Source organism: Oncorhynchus mykiss, chromosome 13 (genome assembly GCF_057628025.1).
Source record: "Oncorhynchus mykiss isolate SJ-2025 chromosome 13, ASM5762802v1, whole genome shotgun sequence".
Classification (NCBI taxonomy): domain Eukaryota; kingdom Metazoa; phylum Chordata; class Actinopteri; order Salmoniformes; family Salmonidae; genus Oncorhynchus; species Oncorhynchus mykiss.
Window position 1 is genome coordinate 32,149,922 of NC_143034.1, and position 27,498 is coordinate 32,177,419.

General features: G+C 43.1%; 2 protein-coding genes across 4 annotated transcripts in view; one reads left to right on the forward strand and one right to left on the reverse strand.

The window, feature by feature from the left end:
• LOC110486000 (RAC-gamma serine/threonine-protein kinase) lies at nucleotides 1–25,915 on the forward strand. 2 transcript variants are annotated; one of them, XM_021557274.3, is made up of 14 exons: nucleotides 1–337; nucleotides 4,136–4,505; nucleotides 5,978–6,103; nucleotides 8,219–8,330; nucleotides 8,695–8,842; nucleotides 8,986–9,117; nucleotides 9,702–9,767; nucleotides 10,080–10,148; nucleotides 10,519–10,641; nucleotides 10,874–11,002; nucleotides 19,564–19,778; nucleotides 20,343–20,430; nucleotides 20,798–20,900; nucleotides 23,992–25,915. In XM_021557274.3, the coding sequence occupies exons 2-14, from the start codon at nucleotides 4,460–4,462 to the stop codon at nucleotides 24,075–24,077; spliced, it is 1,443 nt and encodes a 480-aa protein (XP_021412949.1). In that variant the 5' UTR covers nucleotides 1–337; nucleotides 4,136–4,459; the 3' UTR covers nucleotides 24,078–25,915. The 2 variants fall into 2 exon arrangements, with proteins under 2 accessions (XP_021412949.1, XP_090052155.1); XM_090196029.1 differs by lacking the exon at nucleotides 1–337 and adding an exon at nucleotides 1,208–1,516.
• LOC110486002 (tRNA pseudouridine synthase Pus10) overlaps nucleotides 25,866–27,498 on the reverse strand; it is a 7,280-nt gene continuing 5,647 nt past the window's right edge. The window contains exon 9 of one of the 2 annotated variants that reach the window (XM_090196030.1): nucleotides 25,866–27,466. The gene's annotated coding sequence lies outside the window, so the exon portion shown is untranslated. The remainder of the gene's footprint in view (nucleotides 27,467–27,498) is intronic. The other variant, XM_090196031.1, reaches the window with a different exon arrangement.

The following is a 27,498-nucleotide window of genomic DNA, read 5'->3' on the forward strand; positions in this document are numbered from 1 at the left end:
AACAAAAGCCGGGGACCAACAAAAGCGAATGGATGCGGTGAGGAGAGGGAAGTCGCCCGAAATCTGGCTACATGTGACGTCACGAGATTTCCTTAGACCAAGCGGCAGCTGCTGAAGCTAGTCACAGAGCCGGGAGGACTGTCGCAGCAATTTCTGTCTACAAATGATTATTTTCGGACATTATAATTGGACGTAGCATCAGCAGCAATGGATACATCCCGGTTTTTCTTCATTTTTTATCACTGACTGACTGTTCTTTCCAAATATTTTGCTGCGTTGGAAGCACGCAAGCGCTCGAAGGGGGGGTGTCCCTAGCTATCATTATTCGACTTGCCAGGTAAAATACGTAAAATGTAATGAAATACTCATTATAAAAAGAAAATCAGAAAGGGTTTAAGAAGCGCTGGGGTTGGGGTTCAATGTTTTATTGGGCCTGTGGAAGCATATTGTCAACGTAAAATGGATGGGAACAACCGTTAGCCTGTAGCGGGCTAGCTAGCATGAATGCACGTCATTTGCAAGTTTGGGATGTGATGCTGCTTGGATGCTGCAACGGGAGGGCTCGGGCATTCTCAAGCGTGAGCTACAATGATGGGTGGTGTTACTGCCTGGCTTCGGCGCAGTCTTTGCGCCCTAAACAAATGATATGTTTATTGAAACAACGCCACATGTTCATATGATATATATATATATATAACGCCAACAACCTAGGAAGAAATGTAGTTAGTCGTAAAAAAAGGTAAAACCTCAAGAGGACACTGTCAGCTAGCTCACGTTTACTACGTTCGTTAGCCGCGTTCAGTGGCTAGTTGGCTCGATTTACAATTTCTATCCCCCAATCACTTGACATTTTATCCGTTTGTTGGGCACGTGAACATTGTTTAAAAATCATCCTTACCCAGTAATGACTTTGTGCCTGTTGTTATTATTGTATAATTAAGCGTGTAATGTTATATGGCAGGCGGATGTTATTATGTAAGCGCAAATGACACCACACGCCCTTGAAACAAAAGCTGTTGTTTCAATATTTGCTTATTTTTGTATGCGGTGCAAGGCCTAGCCATGTCTTGTACATTGATGGCAGAGACTCTTATTGCGGAAAAGGTTTGCACATGTGACCTGTAATGGCCGCTAAAATGGAAAGTCTGGTCATGTCAGCCATTGTTTTTGTTGTCATTGGATTGATTCCATTTATTTTCCATCCCAGAGCCAGGTCTTTCACATCAGTCGGCCGCTTTTGACAGGCGTCCAATCTCTGACAACAAAACACTATACTGCATGTAAGACAGTTTTCTCCTAGTATGGTAGTAGTGCTTCACTTTGAACAAAAATAAACTAATGGGTTGTCACAGGCAGTTTGGCCTCTATTTTGGCTCCCTTGTATCACTGGTTACTAGAGATAAGTAAATGGTAATACATTTTTGTCTCTCCACAAAGGACATGAATTTAACCACAGAAGCTGTTCCTGAACTTGAATATGATTGTGGACCCAGAATTAAATCCCTTTATTAAAAAGGTACACATCCTTTACGGCCACCTTGTGTCTATTCTGGTACCAATGGATTATTCTAAGTTGTCTATTAGGATATGCACAAACAACGTCAGAGACTGTGGCAAGGTCAGGGCTGCGTATTAGGACCACGCAAGACTTTGCCGCTTTTACTACACTGTTAGATAATGTGTGCCTTGAGAACTCTACAGAAACTTTATTCGATTGAGCAACATATGCGCTTTGATGGGAATAAAATAACCAAATAGCCTCGATCTAGCAGCAGCATCCTGCATCCCACTACTGTCATAACTCTAATGCTAAGCAGGGTTGGTTCAAGTCAGTCCCTGGATGGGAGATCAGATGCTGCTGGAAGTGGAGTTGGAGGGCCAGTAGGAGGAACACTTTCCCCTGGTCTAAAAAAAAAAAAAAATCCCATTCCCCCAGGTCAGTGATTGGGGACTTTGCCCTGTGTAAGGTGCTGTCTTTCGGATGGGATGTTAAACGGGTGTCCTGACTCTCTGTGGTCACTAAAGATCTCATAGCACTTATGTATGAGTAGGGGTCTTAACGCCAGTGTCTAAATTCCCAATCTGGCCCTCATACCATCATGGCCAGCTAATCATTCCCAGCTTCCAATTGGCTTATTCCTCTCCCCTGTAACTATTCCCCAGGTTGTTGCTGTAAATTATTACGTGTTCTCAGTCAATGTACCTGGTTAAATTAAATTACCAGTCAAAAGTTGACATACCCTTTGAAACTATTTTCTAATAGTGAAGACATCAAACCTACAAAATAACACCTATGGAATCATGTAGTAACCAAAACAAGTGTTAAACAAATCCAAAATATATTTTTTATTTGAGATTCTTCAAAGTAGCCACCCTTTGCCTTGATGACAGCTTTGCACACTTGGCATTCTCTCAACCAGCTTCACCTAGAATGCTTTTCCAACAGTCTTGAAGGAGTTCCCACATATGCGGAGCACTTGTTGGCCTCTACCTTCACTCCAACTCATCCCAAACCATCTCAATTGGGTTGAGGTCAGGTGATTGTGGAGGCCAGGTCATCTAGTGCAGCACTCCATCACTCTCGTTCTGGGTCATTGTCCTGTTGAAAGACAACTGATTGTCCCACGAAGCGCAAACCAGATGGGATGGCATATCACTGCAGAATGCTGTGGTAGCCATGCTGGTTAAGTGTTCTAAATAAATCATTGATAGTGTCACCAGCAAAGCACTCGCACACCACCTCCATGCTTCACGGTGCGAACCACACATACAGAGATCAACTGTCTCTGCGTCTCACAAAGACATACTGGTTGGAACCAAAAATCAAAACATTTGGACTCATCAGACCAAAGGACAAATTTCCACTGGTCGAATGTCCATTGCTCATGTTTCTTGGCCCAAGCAAGTCTCTTCTTAGTGATGTCCTTTAGTAGTGGCAATTTGACCATGAAGGCCTGATTCACACAGTCTCCTATGAACAGTTGATGTTGAGATGTGTCTGTTACTTGAACTCTGTGAAGCATTTATTTGGGCTGCAATTTCTGAGGCTGGTAACTCTAATGAACGAATGAACTCTGCAGCAAAGGTAACTCTGGGTCTTCCTTTCCTGTGGCGGTCCTCTTGAGAGCCAGTTTCATAATCGCGCTTGATGGTTACTGCGACTGCACTTGAAGAAACTTTAAAAGTTTTTGAAATGTTCCAGATTTACTAACCATGTCTTAAAGTAATGATGGACTGTCATTTCTTTTTGCTTATTTCAGCTGTTCTTGCCATAATATGGACTTGGTATTTTACCTTATACCACCCCTACCTTGTCACAACACTGATTGGCTCAAACACATTAAGAAGAAAATACATTTCATAAATTCCACAAATGAACAAGGCACACCTGTTAATTGAAATGCATTCTAGGTGACTACCTCATGAAGCTGATTGAGAGAATGCCAAGAGTGTGCAAAACTGTCATCAGTGCAAAGAGTGGCTATTTGAAGAACCTCAAATATAAAATATTTTTAGATTTGTTTAACACTTTTTTTTGGTTACTAGATGATTCCATGTGTTATTTCATAGTTTTGATGTCTTCACTATTATTCTACAATGTAGAAAATATTAAAAATAAAGAAAAACCCTGGAATGAGTAGGCGTGTCCAAACTTTTGACTGGTACTGTATATAACTTGAATCCCAACCTGGCCAGTCTGATATCTCTAAAAGCATTGATCTTCAGTTACTTTTCACTGCGTATATTTAGTCACATCTAAGTATATTGGCTATTGGCTACAATGATGACAACATTAGCACGGACCTCAGTCAATCACTCCAAATCCCAATTGGAGATCAATGGGAAAAGCAGCCAGTATGTCAAAAGCATTATGTAGGCCTACTCTAGAAAATCTGGTCAATGGCGCTGTATAAGCAGAATTTGGCCCGCCAAAGAGCAGAGAGAGGGAGGAAAGGGGACAAATCTGCCGGTGGGAGGGGACGGGAAGCGCATTCTGGGTCTTAACAATGACCCCAGTTCTCACGTAGGTGTTTGTAAAGGAACGAGAGGGGGTGGGGATGTAGTGTGTGTGTGTGTGTGGAGCAATCCATGGACCTTTCCCCCCCTCCTTTCTCTCTCCCCTGCTTCCTTCCAGGCTGAGTCACCGCTGGAGTGCCTTAAGAGAGAGAGCGAAGGAAGACGTGGAGAGAAAGGTAGTGTGAGAGAGAGACGGCTAGGGGAGTAAAGACAGAGAGTGAGAGGAAAACGAGTGGCGAGGAGGTAGCAGAAAGGAGAAGAGAGAGAGCCAAGGGAGTTGGGGAAAAAGATGGAGTAAGGGAGAGAGAGACAACACACAGAGACAGAGTGAGGAGAGTGGGTGTGTGTCTGTGGAAGAGAAAGAGACAGCAAGGTCAGGACTGCTGAACCCCCCCACCCCCTTGGGTCTGAGCGCTGGGCTGACGGTCAAGGCGACGCCACTATGAGTGACCAAAACGTTGTCAAGGAAGGCTGGGTTCAGAAGAGAGGTGAGTTGATTGATTGATGATCGGTGATGTTTACTGTCTTGGAATTTGTTTAGTTTTCAAAAACAAACACCCCTTTTCAAACACCCCCGGGTCCCCAAATACCTGTATATACATAAACATTGAACCAACAGGGAAGGGAATCAATGGAATATTGTATTATGATATCCAGGGGTTGGAACCAAAATTATTTTCTAATCGTTTTGTTCTGAACAGAACCATTATTTTTCCTGTTCTGACAACAAAATAAAGTTCTGAACCATTTCGAACCAAAAACATACTCTTTATATCGTTCCTTTTGTAACCTCTGAAAACGTTTTCTTTTTTTTACATTTCGTTCAGCATTAAATTACTTCACCAATCAGTGTGGATAGAGCAGGGCGCAAGATGCGACTGAAAATGTTCAGTCGAGAGAAGACGGAGGAGGCTTGGCTTGAAGCGCTGGGCATCTTATGACATGCATTATCTGAATTAGGCCCACATAACTATACCTACAGAGAAGCAGCTTCTATGGAGGAACTTTTAATGTCTTTGAATTTCTGAGATTTTTGTGGGACCATAAAAAAATGCCCGGAACATAAAATAACGTTATTAACTGGTTCCCATGAGTTTAATATAACGGTTCTGTTCCGGAACAGTTTAGATCACTTTCGTTTAATTTTGTTATTTTCCGGTTTTCGGATCTGTTCCCTGAACCGGTTCCAACCCCTCATTTATAGCTAGTATGCACAGCATGTGGTATGGATGATTTTAAGCTGTGTTGACTGGTTGAACACATGGAGTGTGTGTGTGTGGTTATTTATTTAGCCTCTGGCTGTGACACTGCCACAGACAAATTTGAGTTCTCGGAGGATGGCTTAACTCCCCAGTTCCTTCCTTTCAGAGCCCGGGAGCCACTGAATTGTTACAGGCACTTTTGTGCTGGGTACAAAATCCAGTTAGTCTTCTAAACACTGAAGGGTAGCTAGTGGTTTAGAGTTAAACTAGTAGAAAACAATCAGTTTTATACTTGTATTAAATTGTCATTACAAAGTCGTTACTGCATTTTTTGCATACACTGTCACTTGTGGTAAAAGAAAAGTTAAATAATACCATGTAGGCTATTAGCAAAATGGAGCTCCTCTACAACAAGGTCCGCCTGGAGATCTTGCAAGCAAACACAAGCATGGACCGTCGTATTAATTAATTATGTATTAACCTTCTTGAACCATGATGAATCATCCTGCCATGCTGTTAAATAAAAATGCACTTCCTTAAAGCCGTACATAGGGGTACATCCCAGATGACATCTTATTCACTTTTATAATACACTACTTTTGTCCAGGGCCCATAGCCCTGGAACTATAAAGAGAAGAGTGCCATTTAGGATGCAGTGAAGGTCTGACCACTGCTACAGCCAGCCAGTCAGTCAGTAACTATAAAAACTGATAGGCTAAGTTTCCAGTATGAACCAATCCCTGCTGGACTTGTTGCAGGTGAGTACATAAAGAACTGGAGGCCGCGCTACTTCCTGCTGAAGACAGACGGATCCTTCATCGGCTACAAAGACAAACCCCAGGACGCAGACCTGGCCTATCCCCTCAATAACTTCTCTGTAGCAAGTAGGTTCTCCTCGCCATTATCAGTCCCCATTTTAAACTATTTGGGGGCGGTTTCTCAGACACAGATTAAGCCTAGTCCTGGACTAAAAAGCAAGCTCAATGGAGAATCTCAATTGAAAAGGATTGAGTCCAGGACTAGGTTTAATCTGTCCCAGGAAACCGCTTCTTAGTGTGTTGGGTATATTGTATTACAATATACAGTGTCTTCGGAAAGTATTCAGACCTCATGACTTTTTCCACATTTTTATTCGAAAATGTATTAAATATTTTTTTTAAATCCTCAGCAATCTACACACAATACCCCATAATGACAAAGTGAAAACAGGTTGTTAAAATCCTTTGGAAATGTATTAAAAATAACAAACAGATACCTCATTTACATAAGCATTCAGACCCTTTGCTATGAGACTCGAAGTTGAGCTCTGTTGCATCCTGTTTCCATTGATCATTCTTGAGATGTTTCTACAACTTGATTGGAGTCAACCTGTGGTAAATTCAATTGAATAGACATGATTTGGAAAGGCACACACCTGTCTATATAAGGTCCCACAGTTGACAGTGCATGTCAGAGCAAAAACCAAGCCATGAGGTCGAAGGAATTGTCCGTAGAGCCTCGAGACAGGATTGTGTAGAGGCACAGATCTGAGGACAGGTACCAAAATATTTCTGCAGCATTGAAGGTCCCCAAGAACAGTGGCCTCCATTATTCTTAACTGGAAGAAATTTGGAACCACCAAGACTTCCTAGAGCTTGCCGCCCTGCCAAACTGATCAATCAGGTAGAAGGGCCTTGGTCAGGGAGGTGACCAAGAACCTGATGGTCACTCTGACAGAGCTCTAGAGTTCCTCTGTGGAGATGGGAGAACCTTCCAGAAGGACAACCATCTCTGCAGCACTCCACCAATCAGGCCTTTATGATAGAGTGGCCAGACGGAAGCCACTCCTCAGTAAACAGCACATGACAGCCCGCTTGGAGTTTGCCAAAAGGCACCTAAAGACTCAGACCATGAGAAACAAGATTCTCTTGTCTGATGAAACCAAGATGGAACTCTTTGGCCTGAATGCCAAGTGTCAAGCCTGGAGGAAACCTGGCACCATCCCTATGGTGAAACGTGGTGGCAGGATCATGCTGTGGGGATGTTTTTCAGCAGCAGGGACTGGGAGACTAGTCAGGATAGAAGGAAAGTGAATGGAGCAAAGTACAGAGAGCTCCTTGATGAAATCCTACTCCAGAGCGCTCAGGACCACAGACTGGGGTGAAGGTTCAACTTGCAACAGGACAACGACCTTAAGCACACAGCCAAGACAACGCTGGAGTGGATTCTGGATAGGTCTCTGAATGTCCTTGAGTGGCCCAGCCAGAGCCCGGACTTGGACCCGATCAAGCATCTCTGGAGAGACCTGAAAATATCTCTGCAGCGACACTCCCCATCCAACCTGATAGAGCTTGAGAGGATCTGCAGAGAAGAATCGGAGAAACTTCCCAAATACAGGTGTGCCAAGCCTGTAGCGTCATACTCAAGAAGACTCGAGGCTGTAATCGTTGCCAAAGGTGCTTCAATAATGTAAATGTTATATTTCAGTTTTTTGTATTTTTTATAAATTAGCAAAAATGTCTTAACCTGTTTTTGCTTTGTCAATATAGGGTAATGTGTGTAGATTGTGTGGGGGGGGGGGGACTATTTAATCAAATTTAGATTAAGGCTGTAACAAATCAAAATATGGAAAAAGTAAAGCTGTCTGAATACTTTCCTAAGGCATTGTGCTACAATTTTCTTAATTTTGAAATATCATTAAAGGTCCCATTTTAGGCAGTGTGCATTCCCAAGAGCCAATGTGTCTCTGTCAAACGTTCAGTTAAATTAGTGCTACTTGAGTATAGTACAACACTATGTTGCCACCGTTATCTCCTGAAACAGTAGTGAGTGACAAATGTTTATTCTGTGATGCTTTGTCAACCTCCATGGTATGAAGGATTTATTCAATCACTCGTTTATTTTTTACCTTCTTGCTCTCTCCCACCTCCTCTCTCTCTCTCTCTCTCTCCCTCTTTCTTCCCTCTCTTTCTTTCCCGACACACCCTCTATTTCTCCCCCCACTTTCTCCCTCTCCTTAGAGTGTCAGCTGATGAAGACAGAGAGGCCAAAGCCCAACACGTTCATCATCCGCTGTTTACAGTGGACAACGGTTATTGAGAGGACATTCCACGTGGACACGCCCGATGAGAGGTGGGTCTCCCTCTCTCTCACTCCCTCCTCTCTCTCCTCTTCCTCTACTACAGCCTTGCCTCCTCATCTCTCGCCGTTAGGGAAAACGCTATTGAAAATTGAAGAAGAATACCTTTACACTGTTTAGATGCTGCTAAAACATGTTAATCTAAGCATAAAACTTCCACAGCAGCAGTTGCATGTTTTGATGTAACTAGTTTTAACAAACCACAGGAGCATCCAGACAGAATGGGGGTATGTCTCTAGATTTCTCCATGACATTTATTTTGTACCCTGCACTTTTTGAAATGTGTGCTTTCCTCAGCACACATATACACGCACACATACACACGCAGTAAAGTGAGCTGCTGTTGGTTGGTTCCAGAGATGAGTGGGCCGAAGCCATCCAGATGGTGGCCGACTCCCTGGCCAAGCAGGAGGAGGAGGGGATCCTGTGCAGCCCCACGTCGCAGATCGAGAATGAGGTCAACGAGGAGGAGATGGACACCTCCACCAGCCAACACAAACGGAAGGTGAGCCCCTCTGGGGACTGAGCGCAGGTCATACATTGGTAGATGGGCACATAAACACCAAGCAAGATTGTTTCTCTCATCTCAATGAAGGCTTCTCCTCTTCTCGTTTCTTTTCTCCTCTACTTTCCTCTTCTCTCTGACAGACAATGAATGACTTTGACTATCTGAAACTACTGGGAAAAGGCACTTTTGGGAAAGTCATTCTGGTGAAGGAGAAGGCGAGCGGAACTTATTACGCCATGAAGATCCTGAAGAAAGAAGTCATCATCGCCAAGGTACTGGCTGGTTTTAAAGCAGTTTCTCTCAACCTTTTTTAGTCTAGGGATCAAATCAACCAAATAAAATGTTATGTCACATGCGGCGAATACAACAGACCTTACAGTGAAATGCTTACTTACGAGCCCTTAACAACAATGCAGTTTTAAGAAAAATAAGTGTTAAGTACAAAATAGATAAGTAAAAAATGTTAAATAAAAGTAACAAATAATTCAAGAGCAGCAGTATAATAACAGTAGCGAGGCTATATACAGGGGGTACCGGTACAGGGTAATGTTCTGGGGTACAGGTTAGTAGAGGTAATATGTACATCAGCAAACTAGAACTATGTTTTTTCCTGCTTGGAAGTACATTTAAACTAAACTAGCACTATAGAACTGACTAAATGAGTGTCTGGGACCATCCCACAGACCGGCGGTCGAAACACTGGTAGAAAGAACTGAGCCCTGTTGGAATGGATTCAGATATCACCATTTGGCGCCTTGTACCTTCTACATCCTAACATTCTGTCTTTCTCTCCCACTCTCTTTCCCTCTCTCTCTACCCCCGTTTCTGGATTTTCCTCTCTTTCCTTGTAACTCAGGACGAAGTTGCTCACACCCTCACAGAAAGCAGAGTGTTGAAAAACACCCGGCATCCATTCCTAACAGTGAGTATTGTTTAGCAAAGACTTGAAGGCAAACTTTATACTGTAAGCCTGTATTATTCACTTGGAGGCCATGTCTCAAATGGCACCCATATGGCTCTGGTCAAAAGTAGTGCACTATATAGGGAATAGGGTGCCACTTGGGATGCAGCCACAGACTCAGTCAAAGCAAAGTCTGATTGAATAAACATTTAAGCTGATCTACTGTTGCACGTGTCATTAGATATGAATTCACAAGATAATTGAACGTCTGTTTGTGTGGATGTAAAGAAACAAAACAACAACGATGGTGCAACTCTTGTTATTTTTCTCTAGTCTCTGAAGTACTCCTTTCAGACCAAGGACCGGTTGTGCTTTGTCATGGAGTATGTGAACGGAGGAGAGGTAAGAGATGCCTGTGCTACCTGAGATACCTGGGGAAAGATTAGATTTTTTATTTTTTTTTACAGACACTGTAGGTGTGTTGATGAGGATTCCCTGAGACAGGTGCACCTTCCTCTTCCACCATACAGAATTCTTTCCAGGACTCAAAATAATTATTTTCAGGAACCGTCTCAGATTAGGAATGCTGATCTAGGATCAAGTCCCTCTCCTATTCATTCTGATTTAAAATGCAAAACTGATCTTAGATCAGCACTCCTACTCAGAGACAATTTGTGAATACAGGCCCATAACATGTTTTTTAGAGAGCTATTAGTGAATGGAACTATATATTTTTATATGCAGATGTATAAATACATATTTTTCCTCGTAGCTGTTTTTCCATTTGTCAAGAGAGCGAGTGTTTTCCGAGGACCGCACGCGATTCTACGGAGCTGAGATCGTCTCCGCTTTAGACTACCTTCACTCTGCCAAGATAGTGTACCGCGATCTGAAGGTACATTCATTCATATTAGCCAAACTGTTGGACAGTCATTGCTATATCTATCATAACACCATGTGTAGACTTCTTTTAGAAGCGAATCCTTACTTCCAAACCTAACTAAGTCCAATGGAAGACAAAGTGAAGATTTTGACTTAAAACTTATAAAAAGAGCATTCTGTTGAGGATGGATATATTATAGGGGCGTATATTCAACATATAACATGATATTTATTCTCATTGGCAGCTGGAGAACTTGATGCTGGATAAAGACGGGCACGTCAAGATCACGGACTTCGGCCTCTGCAAAGAGGGCATCACCGACACGGCCACCATGAAGACCTTCTGCGGCACGCCAGAGTACCTGGCTCCAGAGGTCAGCGCTCACACTGATGTACACTACACTACCCAGAATGCCATGTTGTGAGATCTATCCATGTTTTCTTATGGGAGGAAATATTCTAGGTGTCTAATATACTAACCACATCAGTGTACTGATTAAAGCAGAGCTCTACTACCAAGAGACAAAAGCCATTGCACGGAAAAGAGTCAGGTGTAGAGAAGAACGGTATGAATGCCGAATGCTCCCAATGGGGCCAAGAGGATACAGTCAGGTCACATACTAATAAAATAAAATCTAATGTTATTGGTCACGTACACATTTTACAAATGTTATTGCAGGTGCAGCGAAATGCTTATGTTCCTAACTCCATCAGTGTGGTAATACCTAACAATACACAGAAATCCACAATATAAAGAAGAAATATCAGAACAAGCAATGTCAGTCCAAAATAAATATGTATATGGTGGTGTGTATAGACATTATGGACAATAAATGTGCAGTAGTTATATAGGATGAGCCTTGACTAGAATTAGAGGTCGACTGATAATGATTTTTCTATGCCGATACTGATTATTGGAGGACCAAAAAAAGCAGGTGCCGATTTGTATTTATTTATTTGTAATAATGACAATTACAACAATACTGAATGAACAATGAACACTTTTATTTTAACTTAATATAATACATAAATAAATACATTTAATCTCAAATAATGAAACATGTTCAATTTGGTTTAAATAATGCAAAAAACTGTGTTGGACAAGAAAGTAAAAGTGCAATATGTGCCATGTAAAAAAGCTAAAGTTTAAGTTACTAGCTCAGAACATATGCTAAAAGGAAGCACCAGCTTTCATGGGTCTTTAACCTGTTGCGACGAGCAATCCCGTATCCGGGAGCGTAATTATAGCCTCAAGCTCATTACCATAACGCAACGTTAACTATTCATGAAAATCGCAAATTAAATGAAATAAATATATTGGCTCACAAGCTTAGCCTTTTGTTAACAACACTGCCATCTCAGATTTTCAAAAAATGCTTTTCAACCATAGCTACACAAGCATTTGTGTAAGAGTATTGATAGCTAGCATAGCATTAAGCCTAGCATTCAGCAGGCAACATTTTCACAAAAACAAGAAAAGCATTCAAATAAAATCATTTACCTTTGAAGAACTTCGGATGTTTTCAATGAGGAGACTCTCAGTTAGATAGCAAATGTTCAGTTTTTCCAAGAATTATTTGTGTAGGAGAAATCGCTCCGTTTTGTTCATCACGTTTGGCTAAGAAAAAAAAAACGAAAATTCAGTCATTACAACGCAAACTTTTTTCCAAATTAACGCCATAATATCGACAGAAACATGGCAAACGTTGTTTAGAATCAATCCTCAAGGTGTTTTTCACATATCTATTCGATGATAAATCACTCGTGGCAGTTTTGTTTCTCTTCTGTTCAAAATGGAAAAATGCACGCACCTGGAGATTACGCAATAGTTTCGACGGAGGACACTGAGCGGACACCTGGTAAATGTAGTCTCTTATGGTAAATTTTCCAATGATATGCCTACAAATACGTCACAATGCTGCAAACACCTTGGGGAAACGACAGAAAGTGTAGGCTCATTTCTTGCGCATTCACAGCCATATAAGGAGACATTGGAACACAGCGCATTCGAAATCTGGCTCACTTCCTGTATGAAATGTCATCTTGGTTTTGCCTGTAGCATTAGTTCTGTGGCACTCACAGACAATATCTTTGCAGTTTTGGAAACGTCAGAGTGTTTTCTTTCCAAAGCTGTCAATTATATGCATAGTCGAGCATCTTTTCGTGACAAAATATCTTGTTTAAAATGGGAACGTTTTTCATCCAAAAATGAAATACTGCCCCCAGAGGTTCAAGAGGTTAATGTTCTCAGTTAAGAAGTTTTAAGTTGTAGTGCAAATAGCAGAGCTTGTCTGCGTGGTCCCCTGTCAGTCTGCTCCTCCGCTTCTCATAAATGATCCCCACCTCACTGAACACTCTAGCTTGGGACCGAAGAAGGTGGGAGACAGAGAAACTTCTTTGCCAACGGAGCGAGTGATTGAAGTCTGTCCTCATTCTGCTTCCACCACTCAAAAGGCAAGCTGCTCTTTCTGTCAATGACAGGCGCTGTGAGTTAACACTCCAACTCAATTTCAAAACTTCATCCCTGCCCACTTAGATTTCCGAGGATTCTAGCGTAGAGGTTGTCCACCAGACTGGGTGGCTGATCTACCCAGATTCTGCCTTTTTGCGCCTGGATCTGGGTCATCCTCTTCACTTGTCCCATCTGCTGTGGCTCTTGGATTTGGTTTCCTTAGTAGGTCAGACTCCTCCTTCAGCCACTGTGCTGTCCCAGAGGTGAAGGCATAGCTCTTGTAACGTGGATCCAGGACAGTTTCCAGCACCAGGGAACTTTAGGTTTGAGACAATGTCCCACTGTGCAGCAGACAAACCGCTGATGTGTCCGTATTCACCTGCCAACACATTCAGTGCACGCCTATGTTCAAACATCCTCTGCAACATGTGTAGTGTGGAGTTCCAGCGAGTTTGAACTGCTTGGATGATGCTGTGTTTGGGAAGGCCAAGCTCTTCCTGAATGGCCCTCAGCCTCTGTTTGGCCAGTACAGAGTGGTCGAAGTGAGTTGCACAGCTCTTCAACATGGCAATAATTTCTAGCACAACTCTCTGACTGGACAGGCCATCATTGATTACAAGCTGTAGGGTGTGTGCACTGTAGCTGAAGTCTGGAAGCTCTGCCAGTCTCATACCTTTCACCATGTTTGCCCCACTGTCCCTGAGGACCAGCACTACACGTTCTGTGTGGATTTCCCAGTATTCCAACATGGTCAAAAACATCTCTCTGACGTAGTTTCCTATCTGTGATCCATTCATAGTCTTGACATTCAGCACAACCTGCTTTCTTGTCCAGACATTGTCAATGAAATGTCCAGTAAGACGCATCAGGGACTCTGTAGTGCCTGACCAGCAGTCAGTTCTGAATGCCATGTGTGGAGCATCCACTGGTGCCACCAGATTCTTCACTTTCATCACAACTCTTTCATGTGTTTCATGTGTATCTAGCATTTCGGTGCGAAATCATTTATATTTTGATCCTGGGTTCAGCAAGAGTAATCCAGCTGCTGAAAACCAACGTCAGACACCACTGTGAATGGCTGGTTGTCAATGGCAATCATCTCAATAATTGCTTCATCCATCTTCCTGGCCCTTGGGTCTTTGTCCTGCCATTTTGATTTTTTATTAAAAAGTTGTAAGATTTTAGCCTGCGATGTCTGTATGTGACTTGTCTGTATCACTTTTTCCTAGTGAAGAATTTGCGTTTGCTTTTTTTCATAATTTGCTTCCTTATGGGCTTTTGGATGGGGGATTTTTAAGGTGATTCCACAGGTTGGTGGTATTTTTTGATTTAGCAGTTGCTGACCCCATGCTTACATCTTCATCACAAATAAGACACCTTGCTTTCCCTGGTGCCAATTCAATGTAATAGTCCCACAGTGGTGCTCTGCTTTTCTCTGCCATCTGTAAAATTAATATGTTTGTGTACACACACACATACACACAGAGCTCTCTGAAGTGACAATGATACTGAAGAGTCTGCTTAGGAGACACAAATACTCTCAACTGTTTGAATAATAAAAATAGAGTTACCTGTGATGAATGTTGAAAACAAAAACTGTCATTTCTATATGCAGGAAATCCTATTTTAATAATGGGCATGGTAAGAATTGAATACCAAAGTGTGAGTCATAATCTCCATGACACCTTCCAGCAAAATCTGAAAAGCGGTTCCGTCATTCATTTATTCATAGGACATTTTTAGATTGACTTCAAATAAGGTCTGTGTTTCGTGTAGGCTTATACCACCTTGCCAATTTGATAACTGTGTAGATATCCATAGGACAAGGTAACTCTGATCAATATTGGATAAATAAACTCAGCACAAAAATAATCGTCCTCTCACTGTCAACTACGTTTATTTTCAGCAAACTTAACATGTATAAATATTTGTATGAATATAAGATTCAACAACTGAGACATAAACTGAACATGGCGCCGGAAGAAATGGCAGCAGTTTTACGGCCGCCCAACCAATTGTGTTATTATGTTTTTTTTCGCGTTGTTTGTAAAATAATTTTGGACATTAAGTTTGTGCAACCGTATCTTACGGCAAAAAAGAGCTTCTGGATATCAGGACAGTGATCACTCACTTCGGATTAGACAAAGATTGTCTTGTGCGTCTTGTTTGTTGAAGAAACATTCTTCAAACACCTAACCAGGCCGACATCCCCGTTATTTTCAAGAGGAAGCGACGCAGGTGCCTGGTCAGGACCCGGAAAAGGCGAGTGAGAAAGCTGCCGTTACCGTCAATACTACTCGCCAAAGTGCAATCATTGGACAATAAACTAGACGAGGTACAATCACGAATGACATGGATATTAAGTTAGCGGGATACACGCTGCACTGGCAAGATAGTACAGCACACTCCGGTAAGACGAGGGGGGGGACGGTCTGTGCATATTTGTAAACAACAGCTGGTGCACGAAATCTAAGGAAGTCTCTAGATGTTGCTCGCCTGAAGTAGAGTATATTGTGAGAAATTGCAGGCCACACTACTTGCCTAGAGTTTTCAGCTATACTTTTCGTGGTTGTTTATTTACCACCACAGACTGGCACTAAGACCGCACTCAGTCAGCTGTATAAGGAAATAAGCAAACAGGAAACCACTCACCTAGTGGCCGGAGACTTTAATGCAGGGAAACTTCAATCAGTTCTACCAAATTCCCATCAACATTTTAAATGTGCAACCAGAGGGAAACAAATTCTAGATCACCCGTACTCCACACACAGAGACGCGTACAAAGCTCTCCCTCGCCCTCCATTTGGTAAATCTGACCACAACTCTATCCTCCTGATTCCTGCTTACAAGCAAAAATTAAAGCAGGAAGCACCAGTGACCCGGTCAATAAAAAAGTGGTTAGATGAAGCAGATGCTAAACTACAGGAGTGTTTTGCTATCACAGACTGGAACATGTTCTGCGATTCTTCCGATGGCATTGAGGAGTACACCACATCAGTCACTGGCTTTATCAATAAGTGTATCGAGGACGTTGTCCCCACAGTGACTGTACGTACATACCCCAACTAGAAGCCATGGATTACAGGCAACATATGCACTGAGCTAAAGGGTAGAGCTGCCGCTTTCAATTTGCGGGACTCTAACCCGGAAGCTTAAAATAAATCGTGTTATGCCCTGCGATGGACCATCAAACAGGCAAAGCGTCAATACAGGGCTAAGATTGAATCATACTACACCGGCTCCGACGCTCTTCGGATGTGGCAGGGCTTGCAAACTATTACAGACTACAAAGGGAAGCACAGCCGCGAGCTGCCCAGTGACACGAGCCTACCAGATGAGCTAATTCACTTCTATGCTCGCTTCGAGGCAAGCAACACTGAGGCATGCATGAGCGCATCAGCTGTTCCAGATGACTGTGTGATCACGCTCTCCGTAGCCGACGTGAGTAAGACCTTTAAACAGGTCAACATACACAAGGCTGCGGGGCCAGACGGATTACCAGGACTTGTGCTCCGGGCACGTGCTGACCAACTGGCAGGTGTCTTCACTGACATTTTCAACATGTCCCTGATTGAGTCTGTAATACCAACATGTTTCAAGCAGACCACCATTGTCCCTGTGCACAAGAACAGAAAGGCAACCTGCCTAAAGACTACAGACCCGTAGCACTCACGTCCGTAGACATGAAGTGCTTTGAAAGGTTGGTAATGGATCACATCAACACCATTATCCCAGAAACCCTAGACCTACTCCAATTTGCATACCGCCAAAACAGATCCACAGATGATGCAATCTCTATTGCACTCCACACTGCCCTTTCCCACGTGGACAAAAGGAACACTTATGTGAGAATGCTATTCATTGACTACAGCTCAGCATTCAACACCATAGTACCTTCAAAGCTCATCACTAAGCTAAGGATCCTGGGACTAAACACCTCCCTCTGCAACTGGATCCTGGACTTCCTGACGGGCCGCCCCCAGGTGGTGAGGGTAGGTAACACACGCTGATCCTCAACAATGGCGCTCCCCAGGGGTGTGTGCTCAGCCTCCTCCTGTACTCCCTGTTCACCCACGACTGCATGGCCAGGCACGACTCCAACACCATCATTAAGTTTGCAGACGACACAACAGTGGTAGGCCTGATCACCGACAACGACGAGACAGCATATAGGGAGGAAGTCAGAGACCTGGCCAGGTGGTGCCAGAATAACAACCTATCCCTCAACATAACCAAGACTAAGGAGATGATTGTGGACTACAGGAAAAGGAGGACCGAGCACGCCCCCATTCTCATCGACGAGACTGTAGTGGAGCAGGTTGAGAGCTTCAAGTTCCTTGGTGTCCACATCAACAACAAACTAGAATGGTCCAAACACACCAAGTCAGTTGTGAAGACTATTGTCCCTCTGGAAACTAAAAAGATTTGGCATGGGTCCTGAGATCCTAAAAAGGTTCTACAGCTGCAATTGCTCAGCCTCTGACCGCAAGGCACTACAGAGGGTAGTGCGTACGGCCCAGTACATCACTGGGGCTAAGCTGCATGCCATCCAGGACCTCTACACCGGTGTCAGAGGAAAGCCCTAAAAATTGTCAAAGACCCCTGTCACCCCAGTGATAGACTGTTCTCTCTACTACTGCATGGCAAGCGGTACCGGAGTGCCAAGTCTAGGACAAAAAGGCTTCTCAACAGTTGTTTTATCCCCCCAAAGCCATAAGACTCCTGAACAGGTAATAAAATGGCCTAAATGGCCTTTCATAACTGTGACCTTAGTTGCCTACCGTCTGTAAGCTGTTAGTGCCAGAACGACCGTTCCACAGGTGCATGTTCATAAATTGTTTATTGTTCATGGAACAAGCATGGGAAACAGTGTTTAAACCCTTTACAATGAAGATCTGTGAAGTTATTTGTATTTTTACGAATTATCTTTGAAAGTAAGACCTTTAAACAGGGTCCTGAAAAAGAGACATTTATTTTTGTGCTGAGTTTATAAGCGAATAATTTTTTTTGTACAGTTGATATATGAAAATATGTTGACAAACGTTACCTTATCCGAGTGAGATTTACACGAGTATCAAAACATCGAGGCGTTTTAAGCATGCACGAAAGACAGACCTTGTTTGAAGTAGACCAAGACATTCTCTATGGAAGACATGAACGGTAAAATAACTAAGGAACCCCTTTCAAGTTGAGCCGCAAGTTATTATAGGAATTATGAGGCGTCGACTATTTCTCTCTCTACCATTTGTATTTCATATACCTTTGACTATTGGATGTTCTTTAGTATTGCCAGGAGTTGATAGGCTTGAAGTGCTTCAAGCATTGCGAATGTAACAGTATAGCTTCCGTCCCTCTCCTCACCCCTACCTGGGCTTGAACCAGGGACCCTCTGCACACATAGACAACTGACACCCAAGAAGCATCGTTACCCATCGCGCCACAAAAGCCGCGGCCCATGCAGAGCAAGGGGAACCACTACTTCAAGGTCTCAGAGCGAGTGACGTCACCGATTGAAACGCTATTAGCGCGCACCACCGCTAACTAGCTAGCCATTTTACATTGGTTACACGAAGAGCTGCTGGCAAACACAGGAAAGTGCTGTTAGATTGAATGCTTACGAGCCTGCTGCTGCCTACCACCGCTCAGTCAGCATGCTTCATCAAATCTTAGACTTAATTATAATATAATAAACACACAGAAATACGAGCCTAATGTCATTAATACGGTCAAATCCGGAAACTTTAATTTCGAAAACAAAATGTTTATTCTTTCAGTGAATCACGGAACCGTTCCGTATTTTAGCGAACGGGTGGCAACCCTAAGTCTAAATATTGCTGTTACATTGCACAACCTTCAGTGTTATGTCATAATTATGTAAAATTCTGGCAAATTAGTTCGCAATGAGCCAGGCGGCCCAAACTGTTGCATATACCCTGACTCTACGTGCAATGAATGCAAGAGAAGTGACACAATTTCCATAGTTAATATTGCCTGTTAACATGAATGTCTTTTAACTAAATATGCAGGTTTAAAAAAATATACTTCTGTGTATTGATTTTAAATAAGGCATTGATGTTTATGGTTAGGTACATTTGTGCAAAGGTTGTGCTTTTGTTAAATCATCACCCGTTTGGCGAAGTAGGCTGTGATTCGATGACAAATTAACAGGTACCGCATTGATTATATGCAACGCTGGACAACCTTGTTAACCTAGTAATATCATTAACCATGTGTAGTTAACTAGTGATTATGTGAAGATTGATTGTTTTTTATAAGATAAGTTTAATGCTAGCTAGCAACTTAACTTTGCTCCTTGCTGCACCTGCATAACAGGTGGTCAGCCTGCCACGCAGTTTTCTCGTGGAATGCAATGTAATCGGCATGCAAAAAAACGTAACTTGAAATCGGCCCTAAATTGAATGCAGTATATACATATGAAGTGGGTAAAACATACTGTATTATGTCATGATGTCCCTATGCTAGGTGCTGGAGGACAATGACTACGGCCGGGCGGTGGACTGGTGGGGTCTGGGCGTGGTCATGTATGAGATGATGTGCGGTCGGCTGCCCTTCTACAACCAGGATCACGAGAAGCTGTTTGAGCTGATCCTCATGGAGGAGATCAAGTTTCCACGCACGCTCTCCTCCGACTCCAAGTCCCTGCTCTCCGGCCTGCTCATCAAGGACCCCAACAAACGGTACAGAGAGATAGAAACAGATGCTCGGGCACACACACAGACAGACATGCATGCATTGAAGCAAGAGAGATGTACACACAGAGGCACAGGTATGCAGACAGACGAACGAACACACACACCAAGGCTCCAGTGGGGGATTATACGAAGCTGGGTCAGTGATCAGCCAACAAACTCTGCCAAATAGTTTTGACACAACACATGTCCTTCTTCGTAACAGATCAACTTGAAGTGGATTATTGACTCATGCTAATCAGCTAACCAGCCCTCAACTGTAACTTCCCATCATTTAGTATTTTTTGTATAGGAGTAACTGGCTCACTCATTGATCCTGCTTTATGAAATACTAGCTCATCACAATTTTGCATTTGCTTATTGTTCTGCTACAAAGCTGTTTTGTCACTAAAAGCTTGAGAGGCAGCTAGGTTAGTGGTAAACCCAAGGGAGAACATTTTCTCATTCACCCCTTGATGTTATTCCAGGATTTGCACCTAGCTCATGTTGTCTTGTTTCTTGACAGGTTTTCTAGAAAGTGTTCACATTTGTACTTTTCTTTATTTCCATCAGACTCGGTGGCGGTCCAGACGATGCGAAGGAGATAATGCGCCACAGTTTCTTTGTGGCTATAGACTGGCAAGACGTCTACGACAAAAAGGTGAGTCTCCTCTTCTACACCTGATCACTTAGGATTTCATTAAACCAGTTCTCTGCCCTCCCACCGACTTCTGAACGAATTCGGAATATTCCACGCAGGTGAAAATGACTAGCATTTTTCCATTCAAATATGCAAATATGGATGTCACACACAAGCCACGGACATCAGTGTGTCACATGTCACTGTGGTCCTGTGTGGCTCAGTTGATAAAAGCATGATGCCAAGATCTTGGGTTTGACTCCTCATGCCACCAATACAAAAATGTATCCACAAACTAATGTATCCACTTTGGATAAAAGCGTCTGCTAAATGGCATATCAATTATATATTACATGTGACAACGATGTCCCCTCTCTCTCCCCTACAGTTGGTCCCCCCCTTCATGCCACAGGTCTCGTCAGAGACAGACACCCGGTATTTCGATGAGGAGTTCACGGCACAGACGATCACCATCACTCCCCCGGAGAAATGTAAGTGTCCATCGGATCCCTCTGCACGGTTCGGCCCACTTCTTTGGAATAGGGGTTTCCTGCCATAGACTCTGCCATAGGATGATTAGTCTGTTGAATTGTTGGGGGTGTTGTGCTGTGGTACTGGCTTTGATTTAGTGATTATTCTAGGGTAACACTGTTACTCAAGTGACCTTAAGTTTTTTATTTATTTTTTATTTCACATTTATTTAACCAGGTAGGCTAGTCTCATTTACAACTGCGACCTGGCCATGATAAAGCAAAGCAGTTCGACACATACAACAACACAGAGTTACACATGGAATAAACAAACATAGTCAATAATACAGTATAAAATAGTATATATACAGTGTGTGCAAATGAGATAGGATAAGGGAGGTAAAGGCAATAAATAGGCCATGGCGAAGTAATTGCAATATAGCAATTAAACACTGGAATGGTAGATGTGCAGATGATGAATGTGCAAGTAGAGATACTGGGGTGCAAAGGAGCAAGATAAATGAATAAATACAGTATGGGGATGAGGTAGTTGGATGGGCTATTTACAGATGGGCTATGTGCAGTGATCTGTGAGCTGCTCTGACAGCTTGTGCTTAAAGCTAGTGAGGGAGATATGAGTCTCAGCTTCAGTGATTTTTGCAGTTCTTTCCAGTCATTGGCAGCTGAGAACTGGAAGGAAAGGCGGCCAAAGGAGGAATTGGCTTTGGGGATGACCAGTGAAATATACCTGCTGGAGCGCGTGCTGTGGGTGGGTGCTGCTATGGTGACCAGTGAGCTGAGATAAGGCGGGGCTTTACCTAGCAGAGACTTGTCAATGACCTGGAGCCAGTGGGTTTGGCGACGAATATGAAGCGAGGGCCAGCCATCGAGAGCGTACAGGTCGCAGTGGTCGGTAGTATATGGGGCTTTGGTGACAAAACGGATGGCACTGTGATAGACTGCATTCAATTTGTTGAGTAGAGTGTTGGAAGCTATTTTGGAAATGACATCGCCGAAGTCGAGGATCGGTAGGATGGTCAGTTTAACAAGGGTATGTTTGGCAGCATGAGTGAAGGATGCTTTGTTGCGAAATAGGAAGCTGATTCTAGATTTAATTGTGGATTGGAGATGTTTAATGTGAGTCTGGAAGGAGAGTTTACAGTCTAACCAGACACCAAGGTAATTGTAGTTGTCCACATATTCTAAGTCAGAACTGTCCAGAGTAGTGATGCTAGACGGGCGGGCAGGTGCGGGCAGCGATTGGTTGAAGAGCATGCGTTTAGTTTTACTTGCATTTAAGAGCAGTTGGAGGCCACAGAAGGAGAGTTGTATGGCATTGAAGCTTTTATGGAGGTTAACACAGTGTCCAAAGAAGGGCCAGAGGTATACAGAATGGTGTCGTCTGCGTAGAGGTGGATCAGAGAATCACCAGCAGCAAGAGCGACATCATTGATGTATACAGAGAAAAGAGTCGGCCTGAGAATTGAACCCTGTGGCACCGCCATAGAGACTGCCAGAGGTCCGGACAACAAGCCCTCCGATTTGACACACTGAACTCTGTCTAAGAAGTAGTTGGTGAACCAGGTCGAGGCAATCATTTCAGAAACCAAGGCTGTTGAGTCTGCCGATAAGAATTTGGTGATTGACAGAGTCGAAAGCCTTGGCCAGGTCGATGAATACGGCTGCACAGTATTGTCTCTTATTGATGGCAGTTATATCGTTTAGGACCTTGAGCATGGCTGAGGTGCACCCATGACCAGCTCTGAAACCAGATTGCATAGCGGAGGTACGGTGGGATTCGAAATGGTCGGTAATCTGTTTGTTAACTTGCCTTTCAAAGACCTTAGAAAGGCAGGGTAGGATAGATATAGGTCTGTGGCAGCTTTCCAATCTTTGGGAATCTCAGACGATACGAAAGAGAGGTTAAAGAGGCTAGTAAAAGGGGTTGCAACAATTTTGGCAGATCATTTTAGAAAGAGAGGGTCCAGATTGTCTAGCCTGGCTGATTTGTAGGGGTACAGATTTTGCAGCTCTTTCAGAACATCAGCTATCTGGATTTGGGTGAAGGAGAAATGGGGGAGGCATGGGCGAGTTGCTGTGGGGGGTGTAGGGCTGTTGACTGGGGTAGGGGTAGCCAGGTGGAAAGCATGGCCAGCCATAGAAAAATGCTTATTGAAATTCTCAATAATAGAAGATTTATCGGTGGTAACAGTGTTTCCTAGCCTCAGTGCAGTGGGCATCTGGGAGGAGGTGCTCTTATTCTCCATGGATTTTACAGTGTCCCAGAACTTTTGGGAGTTTGTGCTACAGGATGCAAATTTCCTAAATTTCCTAACTGCCTGTGTATATTGGTTCCTAACTTCCCTGAAAAGTTGCATGTCACGGGGGCTATTCGATGCTAATGCAGTACGCCACAGGATGTTTTTGTGCTGGTCAAGGGCAGTCAGGTCTGGAGAGAACCAGGGCTATATCTGTTCCTGGTTCAACATTTTTTTGAATGGAGCATGCTTATTTAAGATGGTGAGGAAGGCACTTTTAAAGAATAACCAGGCATCTTCTACTGACAGGATGAGGTCAATATCCTTCCAGGATACCCGGGCCAAGTCGATTAGAATGGCCTGCTCGCTGAAGTGTTTTAGGGAGCGTTTGACAGTGATGAGGGGTGGTCGTTTGACCGCAGACCCAATTACGGATGCAGGCAATGAGGTAGTGATCACTGAGATCTTGGTTGAAAACAGCAGAGGTGTATTTGGAGGGTAGGTTGGTTAGGATGATATCTATCTATTACAGATTTGGAGTTGTACCTGGTGGGTTCATTGATCATTTGTGTGAGATTGAGGGCATCAAGCTAAGATTGTAGGATGTCCGGGGTGTTAAGCATGTCCCTGTTTAGGTTACCAAGCAGCACGAGCTCTGAAGATAGATGGGGGGCAATCAATTCACATATGGTGTCCAGGGCACAGCTGGGGGCAGAGGGTGGTCTATAGGAAGCGGCAACGGTGAGAGACTTAAGTAATGACACTTAACTCATGCAGGTTATAGTTTGTTATTGAGCCCAGACCTACCTGTCTTTCTCACTCCCCTCTCTCGCTGTCTCTGTCTCTTTCTACAGACGATGAAGACGGAATGGGTGAGGGTGACAGTGAACGGAGGCCTCATTTCCCACAATTCTCGTATTCGGCCAGCGGACGAGAGTGAAGGTCATTGCCAGCCAACCAGCCAGTATTGTCCCCCCCCGTCCCGCCGTGCGTCCGTTTCGAGGAAAACACGTAGCCATTGTAGGAAAAGTCTCCCCTCTTTTCTCCTTCTCTGTATTCGAGTGCAGACTGGGAGAAGTTGTCTTTTTAGGGACTGTAAAAGGGGTTTTGCACAGTGGGATAGACTCAAGCTGGTCTCTCCACACAAAAAAAGTATCTTACATTTTCAACGCTATATACTGCAGAAGGCAATGTTTTTGTTATGTATTTTTATCCGTCAGTATTAGGTTGTCGACCTGTTACATTCTTTGTCTTTTTAAAATTTTAGTTTGAACTTTTTTGCACTTGGTTTGGAAGAGCCGTTCTAGGGAACAAAACCAAAAATGTTGCCTTATGTGTGCAGATGTTTCGTATCATACAGACAGGGTTTAGGTCGGGGGGCTCGTGGTTCATTCAAACAATTATTTTTCTCATATACAATGCCATGGCGGTGCACATTCTCCAATCCCATGGAAAACGAGAGTCACTATCTGCTAAAAACAACAAAAAAGACAGAACTGACCGTTTCTTTCATTCCAATTTCATTGTCAGTGTTATTACTTTTCATCCTTTTTGACCTTTTCATTTTCTGCCAGAGATTTCTACTTGGTTATTGTTTGACAGAAACACTAAACTGCCAGATACTGCACGGTTCACTCAGGCAACACAGAGCACAACCGCATTCAACTCAGCTACCAGTTTAGCTTTACACACCCATCAGGGAAAAGCTACTATGAATATACAAGCCTTTTTTGCGTCTTTTTCCACAGTCATTTGATTAATAACTTATTTTCATAGCTATAGAAAAAATAGTGGTATAGATGTTTACACAAGGAATGTGGCTTATACAGGTCCACCTTATGCTGTCATAACACACATGCTCACACACACACACTCTCTAACATCAGAGCCAGCTCTGAGCTCTGCTGATATGGCTTGTGACAGACTATGAAATCTGTATCTGTAAAAAAAAATTGAATCTCCCCATCAATCTTCCCAAAGCGACAATGTGGGCGGAAGGCATCAATAATCAGTAACCATGTTGGGTCACAGATCACGTGTAACTGAGCCATGAATATACTTGTGTATGATGATATGATGAGGACTGTGAGAATGGAGAGAGGAAAGGAAAGCAGTTCCCCCACGTTTTTTGATGTAAATATGCAATGCCTTTTTTTGTTCTTAGTGGCATCTTGGCCAGACATGAACTTTTGTGTGTGACTGTACTTCAAGCTTGCTGAGGAGAACCAAGACCGGAGGAAAAGGAAGACTGAGAATGACATTTTGGGTTAAAACAACGTAAACTACAACGTTAAAGACTGACTGGACGCTCCCATTTTGTGACTGGTGTCAGCGTCGCCTCGACCTGTCTTTCCAGAAGAGGTTTCCATGGAGACGAGACCCTTTTTCGCTGTTGGTCAAATAAATTGACACCCACTGTAATGTTTTCTTTTACCCGTTCAAGTGGGACCATGGTCAATTCCGCAGTGATATGTGGTTACATCAGGTCGTTATCATTCCCTTCCTTTTTTGTACCATAGTACTAGATTTATTTATGTTTGTGTCATTCTAGGCAGTGTTACCCAGTCTTGTTCAGAGTCAAAAAGGCACCTCTCTTTAAGCCGCTGAAGGATGATATTGTTGGATGCATTACTAAAGTCTGTTTTTTATCCAATTGTTTTTTGGATTGTTTGCTTGTTTGTTTTCTTACCAAAACATTAGGGCAAGAAACCAATAGTGAACTTGCAATGCCGTGGTAGTATTTATTTTGAATTAAATTAAAGAATACATTTCAGGGTTTTTCATGGCGTAAATCAGTGTTTTATTTTAATCCCCCCCGTCTGATATTTCAATGAGTGTGTACCCTTTGGAAAGCAATACCCTACACAATATTCAGCAAGGGTCTCATTCAGGGTCATGTTCAATAGGAACCAAATCAAATAAAACCGGGAGGAAGAAACTACTGGCGCATTCCCACTGGTATGTTTTTGGGTAAAACACTGGGGTAAATCTATTTTTCCATCTACGTGGGCCGGCACCCGTGTCTCACTGGACCATTGCTCCGACGGACATGCTCTGACTTGGAGCCAAGGCACTGGGTACTTTTTTAGCTTGAATTTACAAAGATGGTTAACTCTGAACTTTTACACCTCAAAAAGCAACAGTCTTGAATGATGCAGAGGTTTGTGATTCTGCTTTCCACAAGTCTTTAGTGTCACACACCTGATGGACAAAACACTAGAGCTTACATTAAAGGGACACATCAGGATTTTGGCAATGAGGCCCTTTATCTACTTTCCCAGAGTCACAAACTTGTGGATACAATTTTCTCTATGTCCAATATGAAGGAAGCTAGAGGTAGTTTCACGAGAAAATGCTAACTAGCGTTAGTGCAATGACAAGGTCTGTGGGTATCTGCTACCCATAGACCTCCAGTCATTGTGCTAACGCTAGTTAGTAAATGCGGTATCAATGGTTAGCAACTCCCTTCAAACTACACGCAGAGACAAAAATGGTAGGCACGAGTGACCCCGGGGAAGTAGATTGCCAAAATCCTCACGTTTCCCTTTAACATAAAACATTGGTGTGGGGGTAAGTCAAAATGGAAAAGCACCATACCTGGACTTATGAAATAAAATGTTTTGGTTTTCTGTTCCAATTTTTTTTCCATTGTGTGCACAACTGAACATGTCCCAGGCCTTTATGTGGATGGGATTTACAATGGGGGAACATGATACTGATGGGAGACATCACATTCAAATATGTTCATTCATACAAAAAAAAAAGTATAGCATTGCTCTCATTTTGCCTACGGGACAATCCACAGGTAAACCATTTATTTTAAGGCTGAACAAAAACCTCTGTAAATCAATTGAGGGAAAAACACACAAAATACTGACCATAGACTACCCCTAAGCTATATAGAAGGGCTGTTCAATGTCTGACCTGGAGGGCCGAAACACTTCTGGTTTTCATCCTCTCCTAATAAGAGACTAATTCAGACTTGGGACACCAGGTGAGTGCAATTAACTTGGATTGTAGTTCTTTCCGTCAGCGGTGCCATTCACACCCAGTCCCTGCTACGGCTCTCAAAGACATGTATATCTAAGATCAGTTCAAGGCCTCAGCTCAGCGCACGTGCTGTACAGATTCAGTCATTTCAACATAATCTATTGAAAGAAAAACAAATATATTGACACTATCCATATCATCTAGAGATCAGTGGAACGGAGCCTAATAGGTGACGGTATGGCCCATCAGAAAGAACTAGGGCTCCTTTTGGCATCCTCAACAGCATCAGTGAGACGAGGCTCACTCCGGGATGGAGGGTGGCCAGTCCACATCTACAGACTGAGGAACGCACAGAGAGAGAAAGACTGAAC